At 42.8% G+C, this 19,670-nt stretch overlaps 1 protein-coding gene across 1 annotated transcript in view; it reads right to left on the bottom strand.

Annotated features, from left to right (window-relative positions):
• MLANA (melan-A) overlaps positions 1-19,111 on the bottom strand; it is a 52,263-nt gene extending 33,152 nt beyond the window's left edge. The window contains exons 1-2 of the mRNA XM_078677434.1: positions 19,003-19,111; positions 16,662-16,767 (exon numbers count right to left, since the gene is read on the bottom strand). Of these exons, the coding sequence (XP_078533560.1) occupies positions 16,662-16,747 (86 nt within the window). The 5' untranslated portion in view covers positions 16,748-16,767; positions 19,003-19,111. The remainder of the gene's footprint in view (positions 1-16,661; positions 16,768-19,002) is intronic.
• Between the last annotated feature and the right edge of the window lie 559 nt (positions 19,112-19,670).

Raw genomic sequence — 19,670 nt, 5'->3', positions numbered from 1 at the left:
CCAAAGCTGCGGTTGACAATATGTTGCCCACCAGTGGATATCTAGGCATGTGCCCATATTAAATAGTTGTAATACCGTGGTATAGGCAAATGCTATAAACTCTGTATACTTATTTCCAGAACTTCAATAAAGACTGAAACATTGCAGATTATTAAATAATGTAGCATTTAGGGGGTCCCACTTGGAGGTGGTTCACCTCATACTGGTTTTGTAAGCATGTCTAAGTTGGTATGCCCTCAGGCTTAACTTTGGAATCTGTGTAGCATTTTACACTTTACAGAGAGTTCTCCATCGGGCCTCACATAAGGTTGCTCTACGGTGGCAAGCATATACCGGTCAACCTCTTGATTTAAAATTGGGGGTTATGTGAAACCTTTAGAAGGGTAATCCCATTATGGTGAACAAAATATTGTCCACTGATGTAGTGTGTTGAATTACTTCCAAGCAAACAAACCCTAAAGGATGGGGTGACATTCTTTGTATCTGGTCAGTAAAGTCAATGATGCCATTTGAGAAGTCAGTGATGTAATTCAACATGTCTGAAGTGGTGTGATATAGGAGGTCCAAAGCAGTGCAAATTACAGTTAACACAAACTATTACTGGTGAATTTCAGTGGTTTTAAACAGTTTTTACCCAATTTCAACACCTAACTATATCAGCACTCCAACCGGTGTCCCTTATAGGATATATATGGATTGTTCCAACATCAGAAACAGACTATAGCACGCTTGGGCTCGCTGTGGAGATATTTTTTGACCACACACAACCAGGCAATGCATTTCGACCACACAAGCGGTCTTTGTCAAACTTAAAGTTGCTACCACTTTTTCTGTTATTTAGATCAACAAGGTTTCAACAAAGTTATAGTAGCAGTGCACCATTTTAAACAAAGTTTCAACAAGGTTAAACTGACAGTGCATCATTTCAAAAGCTAAAGTGATGTGCAATCCCGCTTACAGGGACAAATAACCTGTACATTGTGCAAATGAGCGTGGTCTATGAAGTGCCATACGTATATTAGTATTATAGCAAACCTAATGGCAAACAGACCGCATTCATGAATTAAAAATTTTAATTACATTAAAAATTATTTTAAATGTACTATAAAATTACATAGGGAGCATGAATAATTAACCAAATCAAGGGCAAAAGCCCATTTCACGCCATAGTGTGTTTCAAGACTCAATTTTCGGGCCAAACACTATATGCATAAAAAGTGCCATGTGCAATGTCCTTTTCAAAATAAAGTGACCTGTGCCTTGTGCAAATACCATTACTATTAAAATGTCATAATAACATGAACTACCAATGAAAAATCAGCAAATAGGATATGCAAATACATTCAAAATTGAAATGTTTCCAAGTTTATTATAGTTCATTGATCATCTATTTGCTCCCTCTTTTTTTGGGCCAGTGCCCCTTGATCCTTCAATGTTCAACAAGGTTGGTCACATACAGATTAAAATGTAAAGTGTTGTGCAAATAAATTAAAACCGTGTACAAAAGATTCAATAATATTAAATGGAGTTAATAAATATTCATGACCTCAATTGCTTTCAACCCTTTGGGAAACCCCAGAGCATTAACCTAAACACATTATCTACTCTCTGGATCACCTGACAATTAACCACCTTCTCTATCTCTTTACAAATAGACATGCAAGCCTTCCTCGGTGTTCTAGCCATTGGGGATCATGCTATTAAAACGTCAAATGTACTTCGACTCCAGCTGTCTCAGGCTCCTTTTTCGGTTACCTCCTCAACCTTTATGGCACCAGAGTATAAAATATCTCAGATATTCTATCTTGTTGTTGTGAAATTGCTCGAAGTGTCTGGCCATGGGTATGCCTGATCCAGGTTGTTTATGGCTCCAATATGTTGTAGGATCAACTGATGCACTGAAATATATATATATATATATATATATATATATATATATATATATATATATATATATACACACACACACACACACATCCATCTTACTGGCTGCCCAAGAAGTAGAGGCTCACCACTAGGGGCGGGGCTCATGTGCAACATCACTCATTCATCACAAGCAACTCAGGAATTTGCAAAAAGTATTTACTCTTTCATGACAGCAGGGGGACAGGATTGGTACCTCATTTTGTAAGGGGACCTAAAACGGAGTTCAGCTTATTATTGTATTACTGAGTTTTTTCTTCCAAGTGTTTTTTCTTCCTCATGGAAGTATTCTGTATTAGTACTATTACATTACTTACTCATAGAAGCAATTTCATGTTTTACCCCAACCAGACAATCCAGATTCAATTCATACTTTCTTTTGAAATTATGTCAGTTTCTCAATGATACTCACAGTAGGATACTTATAAGGTAATTTGTATGTCTGGTTTGGGTCAGTGGTTTGTCAATATCAATAATTCTGTTACTGCTTCGAGTAATTTGAATTAACTTTTCCTGATCATGAAAGTTCAGCTGATGAGAGTATTGGATGGTTAATATTTGTAATGATTTAAGTTTTACAACAATTGCACTGTTATTAAACGCATTCAATTAAGGCTCTAACTGTTGCCTATAGGACATTTGAGCACAAAGGACCATTCTACTTAAGGAAGAGAATTAAACCCCATCACCAGGTCAGAACTCTGCGATCAAATAAGGCCAGAATGCTGCAAGATATACGGGTCCATAAAGCTAGGAGAGCGGGGAGATCATTTGTTCATCTTACATCCAGACCTTGGAATTCTCTCCCACTAGTCTTTGCCTGGCCTCTTTGGAAGACACTTCAGAGGAGCCTTAAAACTTTTTTCCAATTCTCAATACTTCGATTTCTTTAGTTTTTATTGGCCAGGTTATATGCGGCTGGCACTGACACTTCTTCGGAAGTTGTGGTGTGCTTAATAAATTGTACTGCAAGTAAATTCGTTTCTTGTTCTAATTTGGGTCATGGTTTACCATCTGCAGGGCCGTACTGGCCATAGCGGGCACCAGGCAATCTCCCGGTGCGCCGCACGGGTGGGGGCCGGTTTTGGGCCCCATGGGGCCGTTTTTGTTACAGGGCCGTGTTTGCAAAATCGGGCCTGTACCAAAATTGGTCAAAAAACGGCCCCGGCAAAGAGCTCGGTGGCACCCCCAAACCCCCTAGTGAGGAGGGGGGCGGGGGCCAGCCGAGCACTTTGCCAGGACCGGTTGTGGTTCCCAGTCCGGCCCTGACCATCAGAGATGGGATCCTAAATATTGGCCATCAACACTTAATGTATTCAGATTGTGCAGAACCTCAGGGTTCTTCAGATTGCCAAAAAACGTGTGCGTTTGAGATGAATGTGTATGGACAGAGAAAGCCTGGAGATAAACTATGAAATGTTTGATTTCTATATGCAATAGATATTCAGTTTGTGGCTCGTAAATAGATATGTCCAAACAATGTTTAATTAGGAGTCATTTATTGGACTTCCTGTCCGGTTGAATCATTACACTTTCTGTTTTATCTCGATTTCGAGGTTTTCTGTAATCATGGTTTAATACTTAACCGGGGTTGTGATTTTTTTTGAAGAATTCAAATCTAGGCTGCATTTTTCATTATGCATACAACATATACAAATTGGATTCTGTGTGTACATCTTATGGCTAAATGTCTATGTATGTTAGCTCCAAAGATTGAACAGCTTGACTAATTTGAACTATCCTATAGTAGAGCCTTTAACAACTGGTATAGCCTAGTCCGAGGCAGAAGGGATATAAGGCTATTAGAACATTCCACCCACCGAGGATAAAATGTTCTAAGATAAAGACAGAAACATTAATGCACACATTGGAATGTTGGTGCTCCGGGCTTATACCAGCCATTAGAAGTCCGAAGCTAATACTTAGAAACGGCATGGGTGTGTCGCTGTCATCCCGCATCAGCCGTCATATTTCCTGGTAAAGTCAGATGTGAACATTGCATCAAGGCAACGTATAGTGAATCAGACTAAACTGACTTTTACAAGAATAGCGCTATTATTCAGCATGTAAAGCAGAATAGCCTTGTTGAATGCTACTTTAAACTGTTTACAGCAATAAAGTTAACAAAAGGATAAAACTAGGAAATAGTTGAAAAGGAGTCAAGATGAGCTAAGCTAGGCAACTTGGGCTCTTAAGTACAGACATTTGGATTAGTCCAGTCCAGCTGCTGGGGCTTCAACATGTACATCTACTTCAAATAGAACATACTATGTAAACGCAGTTAGTGCAGACCTGCTATAGTGCCAACACTCATCAAACCAGGGTACTTGTTTAATGGTCAGCAACCAGGATGGCAAAATGACCAGAACAATACCCCCCAGATTTAGTCTGATGCCTGCATTTAAAAAAAATAAAAATGTAAAGCCACATTAATCAGAGCCTCTCTTGATGCTGCTTTTAAGCCATAGACCATCTTAAAATTGTAAAGCATAAGTGCAGGTAGAAGCCTTGGGTTTTTCTTCATTTTGGAGCCTGCTGTCGAATGCGGTTCAGACGCTACGCTTCCTATCTTTATCTCTCTTGTGTTTTTATTCATCCCTTCTTTCTCCCAGTTCTTTCCACGTTACTCCATATTCCACTTTCCTCACTTGCTCTGGTCCAAAGTCCGGTCATTAAACATAAGCAATGGTACCTACAGCCTGCACAAATTAAGCCTTCCTCCAATCATAATTCTATTGACAGTAAATCAGTCAAAAAGACACCCAGTCACTCTAGTGCACCCTTTATTGCAAAGTCCAGTACCACGTTGTGTGACCCTGTCTTTCCCATTAAAATGCCCCCCTCTCAACCCCGAGCTGGTGGCTCTCTGCTGCTGCTACAGGTAGTGGCTTCTTAGCACTATCTTGCGGCCTTTCCCTGCCCTCCACCTTTAGCTCAGACCAGCCCATGTGCAGTCTCAGCTAGGCGCCCAATCAGCATGCAGCTGCCAACCCACGTGCCCCGTCGTGGATAGGCCAGTGCAGCACAACCAATGGGCGCCATGAGGACAGTGGCCAGGCTATGTGCTCAGCACAGGTAGTGGAGGACATAGATGTAGGAGGCAGTGCCAGATTCCAGATCACCTGGTCAGGCTAAATTGCAAATTCTGGAAAGGCGGGACTAAATTAGGCCTTCGTGCCACTGTAACACAGGATCATAGCATGTGTGCTGCTGGCAATATATCCTTAACGTGGGCCACCAGTCTAAGAAAATAACACGTATCCCGGGTAGCTGGGTTAGTGAGCCCCAAAGGCAACAAGCCACTTGCAAGTAGGTTGTGTTAGGCAACATGGTACACGTACAAAGATCACAATGCAATAACTGCAGTCACAGGTTTTCAGCCAAGAAGTAGTCTCTTGAATAGAAACATTTAAAAAAATAGTTCTAGCACCAGAGTAAACAAGCATTTGCAATGCAATTGGTCTCATCTTTGTGACCTTATTTGTATTGAGCTATGCAGCACATTAGCCTGGAAGCTGAAACATCTACTGTTCTTTAACACAGAGGAAAACTAAGCACCAAACTGAGCGAAAAGCCAGGTATGGGAACACATGGTGAGAAATATCGCCTTTCAGCTGGAAATGGTATAAGCAAAGCTCTGTTTTTAATATAAATTCAGGGCCTTCGGTGGTCATATCACTGAGAATACAAGATTTGAAAAAATATTGCCTACGGGTGCTTGTGGAACACAATTTCTATGGACTGGAATCTAGAAAATGCTAAAGTGGTTCTGTTATTTTACTGACGTCTGCTGTTCGTTTTCTATCAAGATAGTTAACTAGAGGCAGTTTAACAGGAAAAAAAAGTCCCTAAGCGGAAGCAGACCAGTCCTAGGGCAGATCTCCATAACCCACAAAGTACATACACATAAGTATATACTAAAGTATATACAAGAGGTCTCGAATGCCCGACCTAAAAAGTTACTGAATGATGATCCCGGACATCACACATGGAAGGAAAAAGGAGAGGTGAGCAGACCGCAAGTTTTAAGGGTCTGAGTGCAGCCTTAAACGAATATTCAAATGCAAGAGTTTTTAACGTCTACTGATAAAAGGCAGCTTACTTGAACACTTAGTAAAAAAAAAAAAAATGTTTTAAACTTACTCCCCTCAATTCTTTTATCTACACACTCCATCTAAAAAGGCTTTGTGCCATCCCACACGTTTGACAGTTTCTTCCAAGTTGCAAGTTAGTGCTCGCACACTGGATAATATTTATCCATCCAATGTTTTACGTGAAGCACAACGGCCCTTGCAGGTGGCTCCACTCTAAAAGACATAGATAGCATTTGTTAACCTTTAATTCCTGGTATGGAGTGAAAGTGGTGGCTCTACCCTTAGGTTAATCCTTGCATCCCATGGTGGCTTTCACATTACAGGCACCTTTTAGAGTACCTTTTCTTCAAACAGAGGAGCGTCTCAAGGCACTAAATGTGTAAGCACAAGTACAGATAAAAAAGGAAGAAGAACCTTGATAATTCACGTTGAGAATCAATAAGGATTATTAGGAAGCCCTCACTCACCACCCTGGGTGGTGACATGCTTCATCATCGGGCCCACCAGGAGAAGCCGAATGCCTCCCTGGTGTGCTTCAACGCCAGAATACTGCGGAGCTGGTTTTTTGTGACGGTGATGTGAAAAAGGTGCGAGTTAAAATGTCAAGGCAGTGTACCACGCAAAGAAATGTTATTCAGTGGTCAGCCTGACATGGTTAAAAACATATGTGTTGGGAAATTTACCAAATAATATTTTGGGTATTTCCTCTTAAAGTGGGGTCGACATGTTTCTGCCAGTTATGTGTAAGTTTACTGGGCTTTCTTCAGGACCATTAGGAATGTACCCCGGCGGTATAGGGGCGCTAAAGCCCACCCTAACCAGAGGACGTGAAAGTTAAAATTTAGTGTAAAAAAGTGCAAAAAACAAAACAACAAGTAGTGGGATTTACCTCTAATTTCGAGGAACCTGTATAGTCTGCGGGGAAATAGACATACACACAAATAAACAAGACAAACACTTAGTTATCAGGATCTGTCTCTTGAGTTTTTTGCAAGACCGATCTCTGTAAAATGTGCTTAGGGCTAGTCAATATGCGTGACCATGGTGTCATAGGTGTTATTGTTGTGCTGGAAGACGCTTGTCTAGGCATCCGACAGGCTAGTAGGCATGCACTATGACATGAAAGGAAAGCCGGCTTTTCAGGCGCCTTAGAAAGCAACACTCGCGCATAGCGATCAATGGGCCAGAATGCACGGCCAGTGGTAAAGTAATGATACTGGTATATACTAAATGGCACTAGCAGATTAAATAGTAAGCGTTTCTCACTTGTAAAATAAAGGATCCAAGCCCGATAGGTCTCTGGAGGGGGGTGGAGGCGACAATGGCACACCCTGTAAGGGGAAACATACCATACCAAGAGATTACATCTCTCTGTCATTGTACCATCATCTTCTCTATTTTCTTTTAATAATGGCGAACTTTGGACTCACCTACTCTGAAGCAGAGGTGGATGCCCTACTTGCTGATCCAAATCTTTTTGCGGATCCAGCAATATCTCAGGCTCTCTCTCACACCTCTGAATGGGAGAAACTAACTGAACAGAAGCGCGACCGAATAAGGACAATATTACATGGGACAATATTGAAACAATACCTAACAACCAATACCGCCCCAAAAGGCCTTCTTGTAACAAATGCCCCACACATTTCTCAATGATGCCACATTCCAAAAAGAATGGGCAATGATTGCATGGCATTGCATCCGAGATTGGTTGGTTTGAATTATAAAAACAGCATTGCGCCTGTCTACGGCACTAATGATAGAAATCCAACAAACCGAGTCTCGTTTTAAAACAACTATAACATGCTACAAAAAGAAGTTAGATGAGATCAACAAGGAACTGACTGAATACAAAGACTCCCTCATGCAATCTAAGGTTACAAAATTTCTTAGCAGTATGTCCAGCAACCAGTCAGAAACAGAAAGGAAAACGAGGGGGAAGAGGCAGGTCCAATCATTACAACCAACAACCTAGGTGGCCACCCTATGGTACACCAGGTAATGGCCCCCCACCACATTTCTTCCAACACCAACCACCATTTCCGATGATGGGTTGGAATCCATACATGCATCCCCCATTTCCCCAGAACCAAACACCAGATGCCTTTTTTAGAGAGGGGCAGGAGGGGAAGGAGAAGAGGAAACAACCAAGTAATCTGGGAAATGGAGGACCCAGTGGGGAATCACACCCGCAGCAAAACATTGACACCGGGCACAAGTACCCAGGGAGTCTAGTAACTAACCTCTCAAGTAAGACATTGAACACAGTAGAAATCAAGGTTTTAGAGAAAGGCCTCTGCTTCGTCCCTACTGCTAGACCTGACAAATTCAAACTCCACTATGAGTTATCAGAGTTTTTTAGGAACCTGAAATTGAAAGCCTTCGAGTCAAGAGAAACCACCACGACGGATTCCCCGAACTTTGACACCAATCTGAGTGTAAAATCTACTTTCGTTCCACCCCTGTACTCCATTCCAGCTGAAATAACAGCATTTGAACAGGCAGTCTTTAATGACATGGAATCCCTATCAATATCGACAACCTTCAAGAACTTTTCCGCTTTGGAATACAAAGCCCTCGAGGATCTGAAGAACAATAAAGAAATTACCATCAAGCCAGCCGACAAGGGTGGTGGTATAGTGATCCAGAACACTTTAGATTATGACAAGGCCTGTATGAATCTCCTGAATAATAGGACCAACTACACTCCCTTCTTAACAGACCCAACACCGGAACTCAAGTCACGTATCCATGACTTGGTTAAGGTAGCAGAAGAGAAGAACATATTTCTAGACACGAGGCAGCTTTCCTCACGGCAGGTGGGGACAAAATACCATACTTCTATACCCTGCCAAAGACCCATATGAATGTACATCCACCTCCGGGTAGGCCAATAGTGTCAGGAATTGGGTCACTCCTTGAACCGCTCTTGGTTTTCTGTGACCACTACTTGAAACCTCTCATACAGGACACCTCAACCTATCTAAAAGATACCAACAACTTGCTACAATTACTAGAACAATTCACTTTTGAGTAAGGCTCCATTATTCTAGTCACACTAGATATTGAGAGCCTTTATACAAGCATCCCTCAGAATGATACCCTCAGAGTCCTAGGGTCTGCACTGGACTCGATTGCTTGGGAATATACACCTAAAGATTTTATTCTTCAATGTGCTTCAATGGCCCTAAAAGAAAATTACTTCGAACATAAAGGAAAGCTATACCTTCAGAGCACTGGGACCTCTATGGGCAGTACTTTCGCTCCTAGCGTAGCCGGACTCTATGTCCATGATTTTGAGTCCAAGAACATTTTGCCCATAAGCAACCCCTTTTCCTCCTCCATAGGATTATGGAGAAGGTATATTGACGATATTTTCCTTATCTGTAAGGGTGGGGAAGCTACTCTTGACCAATTCTTGGTCTGGATTAACACCCTAGATCCCTTCCTTAAATTCACCCACTGTTTCAGGAAGTAGGAAGTGGTATTCCTGGATGTGGTTGTTACAGTAAATGGCACAGTACTCACCACGAGATCCCACTACAAACTAACAACTAAAAACAACCTGCTTGAATTCTCAAGCTTCCATCCAAGACCCCTTAGGGAAAACCTTCCCTACGACCAGTATCTTAGGATACGTAGGAACTGTAGCGATATCAAGGACTACAAGAACCAAGCAACTGACCTCACACAGAGATTAAAAGCGAGAGGGTACCCTGAAATTTTTTTTGACAAAGGGAACAAACGTGCAAGGAACCAACCCCGGGAAGCACTTCTAGAGGAAACCATCAAAGAACCTAAAGATATGCCATTGACATGTGTTACCACCTATAGCTGTCTGTCAGAAGCTATGAAGAAAATCGGTCAATAAACACTGGAAGATCACCAGCAACAAGAGAACCTGGGACAAATCACTTTTCTTTTAAAAAAGGTAGGAGTCTCAAGGACTCCTTGGTACACACGCGGACAAAAACAGATGTACTTCACCCTTCAAATGAGAGATCTATTACTAATGCCTGGGGCTTACCACCAGTCACTGGACACTATCCATGCTCTAATTGCAGTGTGTGCCACCTGACGACACACACCAAACAACTTTCCTTGGAACCAGGCAGGACATGGACCCAAAGAATACATACAAACTGTAACTCCCCCAACGTGATATATCTCATTACGTGTCCCTGCTTGAAAATATGATATGTGGGAATGACCACTCGCAAAATCAAACAGCGCATTTGCGAACACAGCAGCAACATCAGGTGCCGGAAAATAACAACCAAGATGAGTGAACATTTCCTCCAGTACAATCATACCCCCAATGACCTCCACTGGACTATTATTGAACAGATCGCTACTGAAAATAACACAGCCACTGTCCTTTTTAAGAAAGAACAACGCTGGGTCTACAGATTCGGGACACATCTAAATGGGTTGAATGACCAGATTCCTTGGTCTTCAGTATTAAAATGCTAATTAGATCGCCCATAATTTCGTCCCCCTTCCGTGATAGTGCCCCCGAGACTGTCTCCTATAAACACCCTTGCCCTTTATGGGCTTTGATAACACTCAGTCACACTATAACCCCTTTCCTCTGAATAATTATTTGTAAAGTCTAATGGGGCTATAAATTGAAAATAAAAATAATGTACCCCTTTTTCGTAACTATTCAAATTGAACTCCCCTTGTGCAGCGAGTTCCTCTTTTGCACCCTGGGGCCCTCAACCACAGCTATGGAGATTCAATGTGCCCACATTGTGTGCACTTACATCTTTAATATTGCCTTTCGTTTTTAATGTCCATTTTAATGTCCTTTCTCGAAGTGCCACTTTGAAATGTTCTTCGGTCCGCCTCTTTTCCAATTTTCAATGTAACTGTTATGTTTCTCACTCCAAATCGAAGGTTCCTGCCTTTCGATTGTTAATAAAGTTTTTTCTTCCCGATACTCAAGCCCAACTAAGCTTGAGTTCCAAGCCTCTTTTTCACCCAGCCCGGTGAATGGAGCGTTTCACGTACAGCAAGGGAGCTCGCGCCTCAAGCCTCGCTCTCATCACAGCACTCTGATTGGCTACCGCGAGTCAACAAGGAACCGGCATTCTATTTCAGGCTTCTCCGCGCTCGGGACCCCATCCACGAGGTCCGGTTGCAGGAGATCCTAGGTGCAGAGCGGGTGCCAGGCGGTGAGGGCGTAAGACCCTTCCCTCCATACCCAGCTAAGTAATTTTCTATACCCTCAGTATCACTTTCTAACTAACCCCACCGCATCTGTGACTTTGTTTCCCCTTACAGGGTGTGCCATTGTCACCTCCACCCCCCTCCCGAGACCTATGGGGCGTGGATCCTTTATTTTACAAGTGAGAAACGCTTACTATTTAATCTGCTAGTGCCATTTAGTATGTACCAGTATCATTACTTTACCACTGGCCGTGCATTCTGGCCCATTGATCGCTATGCACGAGTGTTGCTTTCTAAGCCGCCTGAAAAGCCGGCTTTCCTTTCATGTCATAGTGCATGCCTACTAGCCTGTCGGATGCCTAGACAAGCGTCTTCCAGCACAACAATAACACCTATGACACCATGGTCACGCATATTGACTAGCCCTATGCACATTTGTACAGAGATCGGTCTTGCAAAAAACTCAAGAGAGAGATTCTGATAACTAAGTGTTTGTCTTGTTTATTTGTGTGTATGTCTATTTCCCCGCAGACTATACAGGTTCCTCGAAATTAGAGATAAATCCCACTACTTGTTGGTTTCTTTTTTGCACTTTTCATCATTTTTTACACTGAATTTTAACTTTCACGTCCTCTGGTTAGGGTGGGCCTTAGCGCGCCCATACCGCCGGGGTACACTTCTTATGGTCCTGAAGAAAGCCCAGTAAACTTACACAACAGGCAGAAACATGTCGACCCCACTTTAAGTGGAAATAACCAAAACATTATTTGGTAAATTTCCCAACACATGTTTTTAACCATGTCAGGCTGACCACTGAATAAAATTTCTGTGCGTGGTACACTTCCTTGACATTTTAACTCGCACCTTTTTCACATCACCGTCACAAAAAAACAGCTCCGCAGTATTCTGGCGTTGAAGCACACCAGGGAGGCATTCAGCTTCTCCTGGTGGGTCCGATGATGAAGCACGTCACCACCCAGGGTGGTGAGTGAGGGCTTCCTAATAATCCTTATTGATTCTCAACGTGAATTATTAAGGTTCTTCTTCCTTTTTTTCTCTGTACTTGTGCTTACACATTTAGTGCCTTGAGACACTATTCTGTTTGATGAAAATGTACCCAGGGCACTGAGTGTCCCGAACTCTCCCTCTCTCTCTTATTGTAACACAACACCTTTTAGAGTACGAAAAATAGGTGGGTGGTGTGGGTAGAACCTTTGTACAGAGAAAGGAAGTGAGCAGCAGTACATCTCCCTGGTTTCACTATTCAACCTTTAAACACGCATTTAGATATGGGGTTTCGAGTTCTGAAATGTTCTTGCGTTTGAGGGTTTGGAAACGTGGTCCACTGATAATTTGGGGTTTTCAACTTTGGTGCCCCAACTAAGAGATAGAGGCTCCAGATAAAGGCCCCGTGCCAGGCACTAAGTAGAACCAAACCCAATCGGGTGGAAAAGCTAAGCAGTTACCATTTGTGGGTGAGATCCACACCCACGGCGCCACCAGATTCCCATACAGAATGACAAATTGATCTAGGAAGCAGCATGCAGCACAATGGTCTAAGGTGAGTGGCAATCCATAAAACAGGAAATGCCCAAAGTGTCTGAGGAGGCGGGAGGTGCGACAGGGGTTCCAGAATAGACTGGATGACAATCAAAAAGGACATGTGAAATAGGGAGTCCCCGTGAGAGCTCCAGACAGACAACTTTGAGACAGAGTTCGAAAGAGGAGCATGTATGAGCATGAAAACTACCAGGGATTGAGAAAAGAGAGACCTATATTTGCAGGCAAGAGATCTCCGTGCACATTACCTCAGCTAAAGAGTGGTAAACTGCTTGTGTTCCTCCTTTCAACATTATGAAATGGTTATACTATATTGGTTTAATTTGCCTGCAAGTCCCTACTATATGTTATCAGGTGTACGGTAAATTAAATGGTTTTAAGGTATTTAGGAGTGATATGGTTCAGTAGCTTCAATGCGACATAAATGGTCTGTCGGAGCTTTTTGAAACCAGTGTGTGATTTTTAGGGTTCACCGAGTGTGTCGATCAGCTAATGTACACAATGGCATGCCTTTGCTGGTGTAAAACTTGTGGAATGGGGTGTTTTTTGAATGGTTGGAAGTATGCAACGGAGGGGGAATCTAGAGTATGGCATACTGTGCATCTTATGAGTAGTGGTGTAAATTGGTAACATGTCTGTGCGATTGTGTGGAATCGTGTACCTTATGGTGTCAACAATGTGTGATGTGTATGTAATGGTGTTCATCTCACTTATTTAGCAGCGGATTGTGTCTGGAAGGGTTTTAGCCTGATGCGTGGTCTGGTGTGAAAGTGTGTGTGTGTTCAAGTGACAGCATGGTGTGTACGTGTCCATAATCTATATGTACACAGTAACAGGTTAGCAAAGCCCAGGACAGACTTTCAAAAGGTGGAATTTTGTAAGTTGAGTTGGAACTTATTGGTTGGTCCAATTGACCAAGTAAGTCAACCCCGCCACATAACTCAGCTTTGAAAAGTATTTCAATGCCCCCTCCCCACCCACCCACCACCAACTCACTCAACTATCCCCTCATTCTGTATCTGCGGCTCTACAATACATTGGGGGTTGTGCTGGCAACAGAAAGGAAAAGGAAAAAATGTATACACATTTTTTTTTAAAGATATTACCTCTGGTAGGATAAATGAGATAGTTCTGATTACTTTTTTGGCCACACCGGCTGTGGTTTAAAACATCTTGCAGGTTAAGACGCCTGCTGCAGACCACAAATCTGCCGGTTAATGTACTTGTGAAAGATATGTGCAGCCTAGTCACGTTTGAGGCATCACAAATGAGCAGATGTGGCTCCTGCATAGAACAACATGCATCAATAGGGTCACAGATTTACATTTCATGTAGACAGCTCAGTGGGTTGCTGCTTTTGCTGTGGAGATCCTCGCATGTCTCACGTTACAGCCATTGTAACATAACTCAGCGACCACTTAACTAGCATCAAGAGCTGCAGGCAAATTGCAGTGCATAAGCAGACTTTCTTTTTCCTCATTCTCCTATTATTCGAAGGTTGTTAAAAATTGTTTCTTTGTTTAGTGATAAAGACTTGTCAGTAAGGTGCTATATAAACGGCAATTACTATAAATCTGAACATTTTTATTGTTCGATTAATTAAAATTACAAGTTCACCCATTTTTACAAACCAATTGAAAAAAATTACTTTTCGTATAAAAATGTTCATTTGAATAATAGGATTGTTTCAGCCAAGAAAATCCACTTTTTTTTAAGCTGCAAGTGTACTGCGTCTGAAATAAAAACAGCATCTGTCTAAGGCCCACTTTCCAGCAATAACTACCCCATTGACTCAAGCCTAGCAGCTGCTATGAACAGGAATGTTAGATGCCTCCAGTTGAACTTGGTATGCTAATCTTTAGACTCTGGACTAGTGCCTGCTGTGTACTAACCTCCAATGCCAATAAACAGGGTCTTAGCAACAATCTGAGCGTGAAGGGGCTCTGGAGAGGTGCATAAAACCTGCAGTAGTCATTTGCATTCGTCATCACAAAGGCTGCTGGTTTTGGTTGCCCAAGTCAGCTCCCCTCTGGGATGAAGTCTTTGGTATGGAGACTGCTCGTTCTACAAGATACAAACTACAAGTTGAGATTTATAGAAAAGAGAACGCCCAAATACATTCACTGCCTATTCCTATTGTATGGGTTTACCACCATCCAGTCGTCAGATTTCCTTGTAAATTCATCTTTATCTTGGGAGTAAGACATTACATTTTACTGCTTATCCACTATCAGCTTGATTTCTGCCACTATAGTTGCCCATAATGTATTTAATTGGAGCACTTCCAAAGCTGCCTTCAGATGGTTGTACCATGTGTTGATTTGCTTTGATCCACTTATTTCTCGCCAATTTACCTCTCTTAATGAGTTTGTCTTTCCGTTTTCTTTGATGAATGGACCTCGCTGGGCTAACTGTGGTTTGTTCAGGCCAAAAATCTATGAGCAACTGTGATGCATTATTGCAAAGCTTGGATAAATGTCTACACACCTACACACACACCTACACACACACCTACACACAACTAGCCTGTATGTTGTCCCATGTTATGCCTTCTTTCCCATAGAAGATCTCTGGTCCTTATGTCTTTGTAGTCAGTAATTTTCCTTCTACAATCTTTACAAGTGGGTTAAATGATGGGCTTTGCATTTTAAAATGTATGATTTCAAGCTGGATGCAAGAGAGGTGGCCTTTGCTCGTAGAGATGAAAGAATCTTTGTATCTATTGTAATTGCTCATATAGAACCATTTCCACAATTCTTACAGTACATATATCTCTTACAAACAGAACTTGTAAGAGTCAAGTACCTGCTACCAAACATTAGTTCGGTGAAAGTACTAAAGTGACAACGTAAATGGTGCCTCGTTTATATAAATGTATTAATTTCCCAGTATCTCACAGCCAGACTGAGAAAGATAGGAGGGCTGATGGCCCTTTGATTGATGCATTTGTGTTAGGCCTAATCTTATTTGTAAGTACACGATCTCCCTCTGCTCCTGCAGGTTTCTGCTCTGAACACAAAGCAGGCCAAGAGCCAGTGCTGCTGAACATGTTTCGGTGTCGGAAAACTGCAACGGGCCAGAGTCAGCACATTTCAAGGAGGCCGGTGTGGATTCCGATCCAGCTCATTAATACCTGCCACATCCGGATGTATCATGTACCCCCATCATTTCTAGCAGCGCGGGCTGGATAAAGTACCAGATCGTGGCAAAACCCGTGGCTAGCTGAGGGAAAGGGTTTGAGGAGTGTACCCTAAGGAAATGGATACTGGTCAGAGTCGTAGAGAGTGTGCAGAATGTTAAAAGAAGATCACAATAAGTATTAAACAGCAGTTAAATTGTGGTACACACATTTAGAAAAGGAATAGCATATTAACACATTTTATATACATAAAGGAACATTTTGAAATGTTCACTGCTCTGTAAGTGTTGAGGAATTTGAAATGAAATGCCAAAATTAAGTTGGTATTCATAGCAGAATTTGTAGAACAAGGCAGGTTCAGTAAGCAATCTAGTGTGGATCACTGGTGACCTCTACTGAAACACCAGAGGCTGTTCGTGTAAATGGAGCATATAAAATATGCTAAATTCTAGCATAGTGTTTTTTATTTTATTTGCAAATAAAAATCGAAATTCGACAAGTCCTTACCTCCCCGATTGAATTGAATTTTGTTATATTAATACATTAAAATATTTCATAATTTGCCTATTTTGATTAATATTAGTTTTCTGTATTTGGCTGTATGGTTTGAAGTTTTACAAATTATACAAATTGCTTAGGCCTGGGTCCCTGGCTTCCAGTAGTGGTTCATATATCAAAAGGTTACGAAGCGATACATTAAAGCACACAGGTATATTGCGCATTTCACGCCAAGGAATGCGTAGGTAGTGACACCTTGGAGGGGCGTTACTCACTCTTCTGCACGGAGGCCTCCGGAGCCCCGCCCTCCGCTGCTGCTGTAGGTCGAGCCCGAGCCGTAGGCGCCTGCGTACCGGGGCATGGTGTGCTGCTGACAGACGCCTGAGGGTGAGAACACACGCGCACAGTGGGTTAAAAACAGAGCTGGAACTGGAAGGGAAAACCACAGTCCCCTAAAAAGCCCCTTCACCCGTGCAGTTTATAACTCCCATTTCAAGGTACACTTAAAACAACTCTTAAATCATGGGTTCATTTGAGGCGCAAGTGGTCCACTCGCCAGCATGCCAATAGACCCTTTTAGGTGGGAGACTAGACTGTTAATGCCAACATTGATTTATTTTTGGTGTCTCCCGACTAAAATCTCCACTTCAGTGAGTCGGTGGGTGGGGGTGGTCAATATTAATAATAATAATAATCCACATTTGTAAAGCGCACAATCACCCGTAAGGGTCTCTAGGCGCTGGGGGCCTCGGGAAGATTAAGCAAGCTATTGCCCAGAGTCACATGGTGCTGGGTAAACCTGCCGCCGGAGCCGGGATTCGAACCGTGATCCCCAGATTCCAGCGTCAGTCGCCCTGGCCGCGGCGCCACACCTCTCCCCCATTCTATTTTGCTGAGATTCGAGGCAGCTCGGTATTCCGAGCAGACTCCACAGTCACATTCCACCTGTCGACTGCAGCATTAAGGCCCTGGCCAGTTGAGCATTTCTCCCAGGTGGATCTAATAGCGGCGGTGTTTGATTTGGAAAGAGGGGGGGGCGTTAAAGTAAGGAAAACAGGCGAGAATTAATAATTCGGCACTTCTGGCCGTTTCCTCCTTCACAGTTGAGATCCACTCACGTCTACAATCAAAAGGGTCTCAAACCAACCCAGGTGCGGTCTCCTAAAGGGCCCGAGGTTGGAATAAAACCAGACTGTCCGGTATGGCTCTGAAGGGCCAACTGCTGGCGAAAAGTTTTGAGTAAAAAAAAGAACCCTATGGAACGAGGGGACCGCTTCTCAAATCTCGTGCATGAGCGGAATAAAAGGGACTCGCCTTTTATTACAAGAAGCGCGTAAATAAACGTTCCAACCATTGAGATACCAGGACAATTTTTATGTGGGGAACTAAAAGTGGGGATTGCATCACTAGTAAAAGTTCATTTTAAATGATAAATAATGTTTTAAATCGCGTCTGCTAACGTCTATAACGAGAACTCGTTTTTACACGTGTTAAAAAAATAGGACACCTTTGGATGAGAAACCCTCATAAAATGTCATATCATGGACTTTTACCGGCAGGTCTGCCAAATTAGCATGCTATTTAGAACGATTAACGTGTAGCTTAAGCAACTTTCCACACTACGCTTAAAATCGAGTTCATGATTTTCGGGGGTGGGGGGGCCTGACAGATCAGTGTGTGGCAAGGACACATCAGCGGTCATACTGGAAGGACAGCGACCCACAGAGATGCGAATAGACACGTCCATGCATAGCAGGACTCTCCAGTCATCCCCAACTTTCAGTCAGAAATAACCAGGGCTTTAAGTGGGCCGGGTCTCACCGGTGCTGAGCACCGCCAGTTTTAAGAAGAGGCCCTTGAAACGGGTCTCTATCTGGCTCTGTTTGTGCCCTGGCACAGGCGGACCTGCAGTGACAGCAGGCACTTCGATGTGCGTGCTCACACTTCTCACTAGTGGGCATGACGTCATGCCAGGTGAGCGTTGTAGGGGAAGGGAAATCCTTTAAAAAACATTTTTTTTTTTAAAGTCATTTTCTCTCTGGATTTCCTTTCTCTTTTTGAAACTTAGGAGCAGCAACATCGTCGTCGTGGTGTCACCAGGGCTTTAAGTGGAAGCTTTGTCAATATTATATGCAAGCCATAGTTGCTGCTTATTTGTCTTATGCAACTAAAACCATTGACAAAGCCAATAGTCCCGACTTGTATCAAATCTGGATGCAATGACAAACAACAAAATTGCAAGTCGGGCGGCACACTACGCTAAGCACAGATTTTTAGTTTGTGTTTTAAGCCACGCCCCTTTTAGACCCCCCCCCCCCCCCTAGTTTTTTTCATCCCACTTAAAGTCCTTAAAATAACCATTTTATTCCCCTTTTAAAACCTGCTCAGCTTCAGTAAGACTTAATTGGGAAAAATAAAAGAACCCCAATTTGTGGGCAACTACCACTTAGGTGACCTCAAATTTCGGCACATTGGAAAACTTCTTTGGCATTTTGGGTAAACTACTCACAAATACAAACATTGGTTCGTAGGGAAAGAAAGAATTGTGAACCACGGGGTAGCAAAGGGAGTTAAAAAGAAGTTACGGCTAATAACGGCCCGCTCACGCGCACTTACCTTCAGCTCCTCGAAGACCCGCACAACTGCTGCCAGGGAAGGAGCGTGAGCCTCTCTAATCTGTTTTAAACTCGTGATTATCACGGGGCCGCATTCCCAAAAGCCTTTGATTCGCTCCAATGAGCGTGAAGGCATCCTCCCTGCCGGCCACCTCCCACTCCTCGCTCGGGACCACTGCTCCCCACAGGACCCCCTGAGGGGCTCAGTACATTCATCACTGCCGACCAATTATATTTTAAGGAGAGGAGAAACATTTCTTCAGACTTTTTACCTCAATTGGGAACACTGAAACGCACCAGGACTACAATTACCAGAATGCACTTGGTTACGAATGGGCGAGGACGTGGCGTAACAACCGGAGCTGCCGACTTTGGAACCGGGTTCCAGTCTCGGCGTCGGCTCAACACCCTGTGATTCTGGGCAAATCACGTAATCTCTCTGTGCCTACCAAAAATGAATATGTCCTTGTGTGTTGTAACTGCTGTGGTCCTGTTCCTTCGGGTTGAGTTCCTGCCATATAAAACTGCTAAAAAACGGACTCTATATGTAATTTGCGGTCATTATACATTCAAATAGATCACAGACTCGAATGTTTGCACTCCCTTACCACCGATTACGATTATGTACTGATGCTAGAAAAATGCAAACATCTTGAAAGGACCTTTAAG

Source organism: Lissotriton helveticus, chromosome 2_1, assembly GCF_964261635.1.
Source record: "Lissotriton helveticus chromosome 2_1, aLisHel1.1, whole genome shotgun sequence".
Lineage (NCBI taxonomy): Eukaryota > Metazoa > Chordata > Amphibia > Caudata > Salamandridae > Lissotriton > Lissotriton helveticus.
Note: the sequence above shows the minus strand (reverse complement) of the source record. Positions and strands in the feature narration are given on the sequence as shown.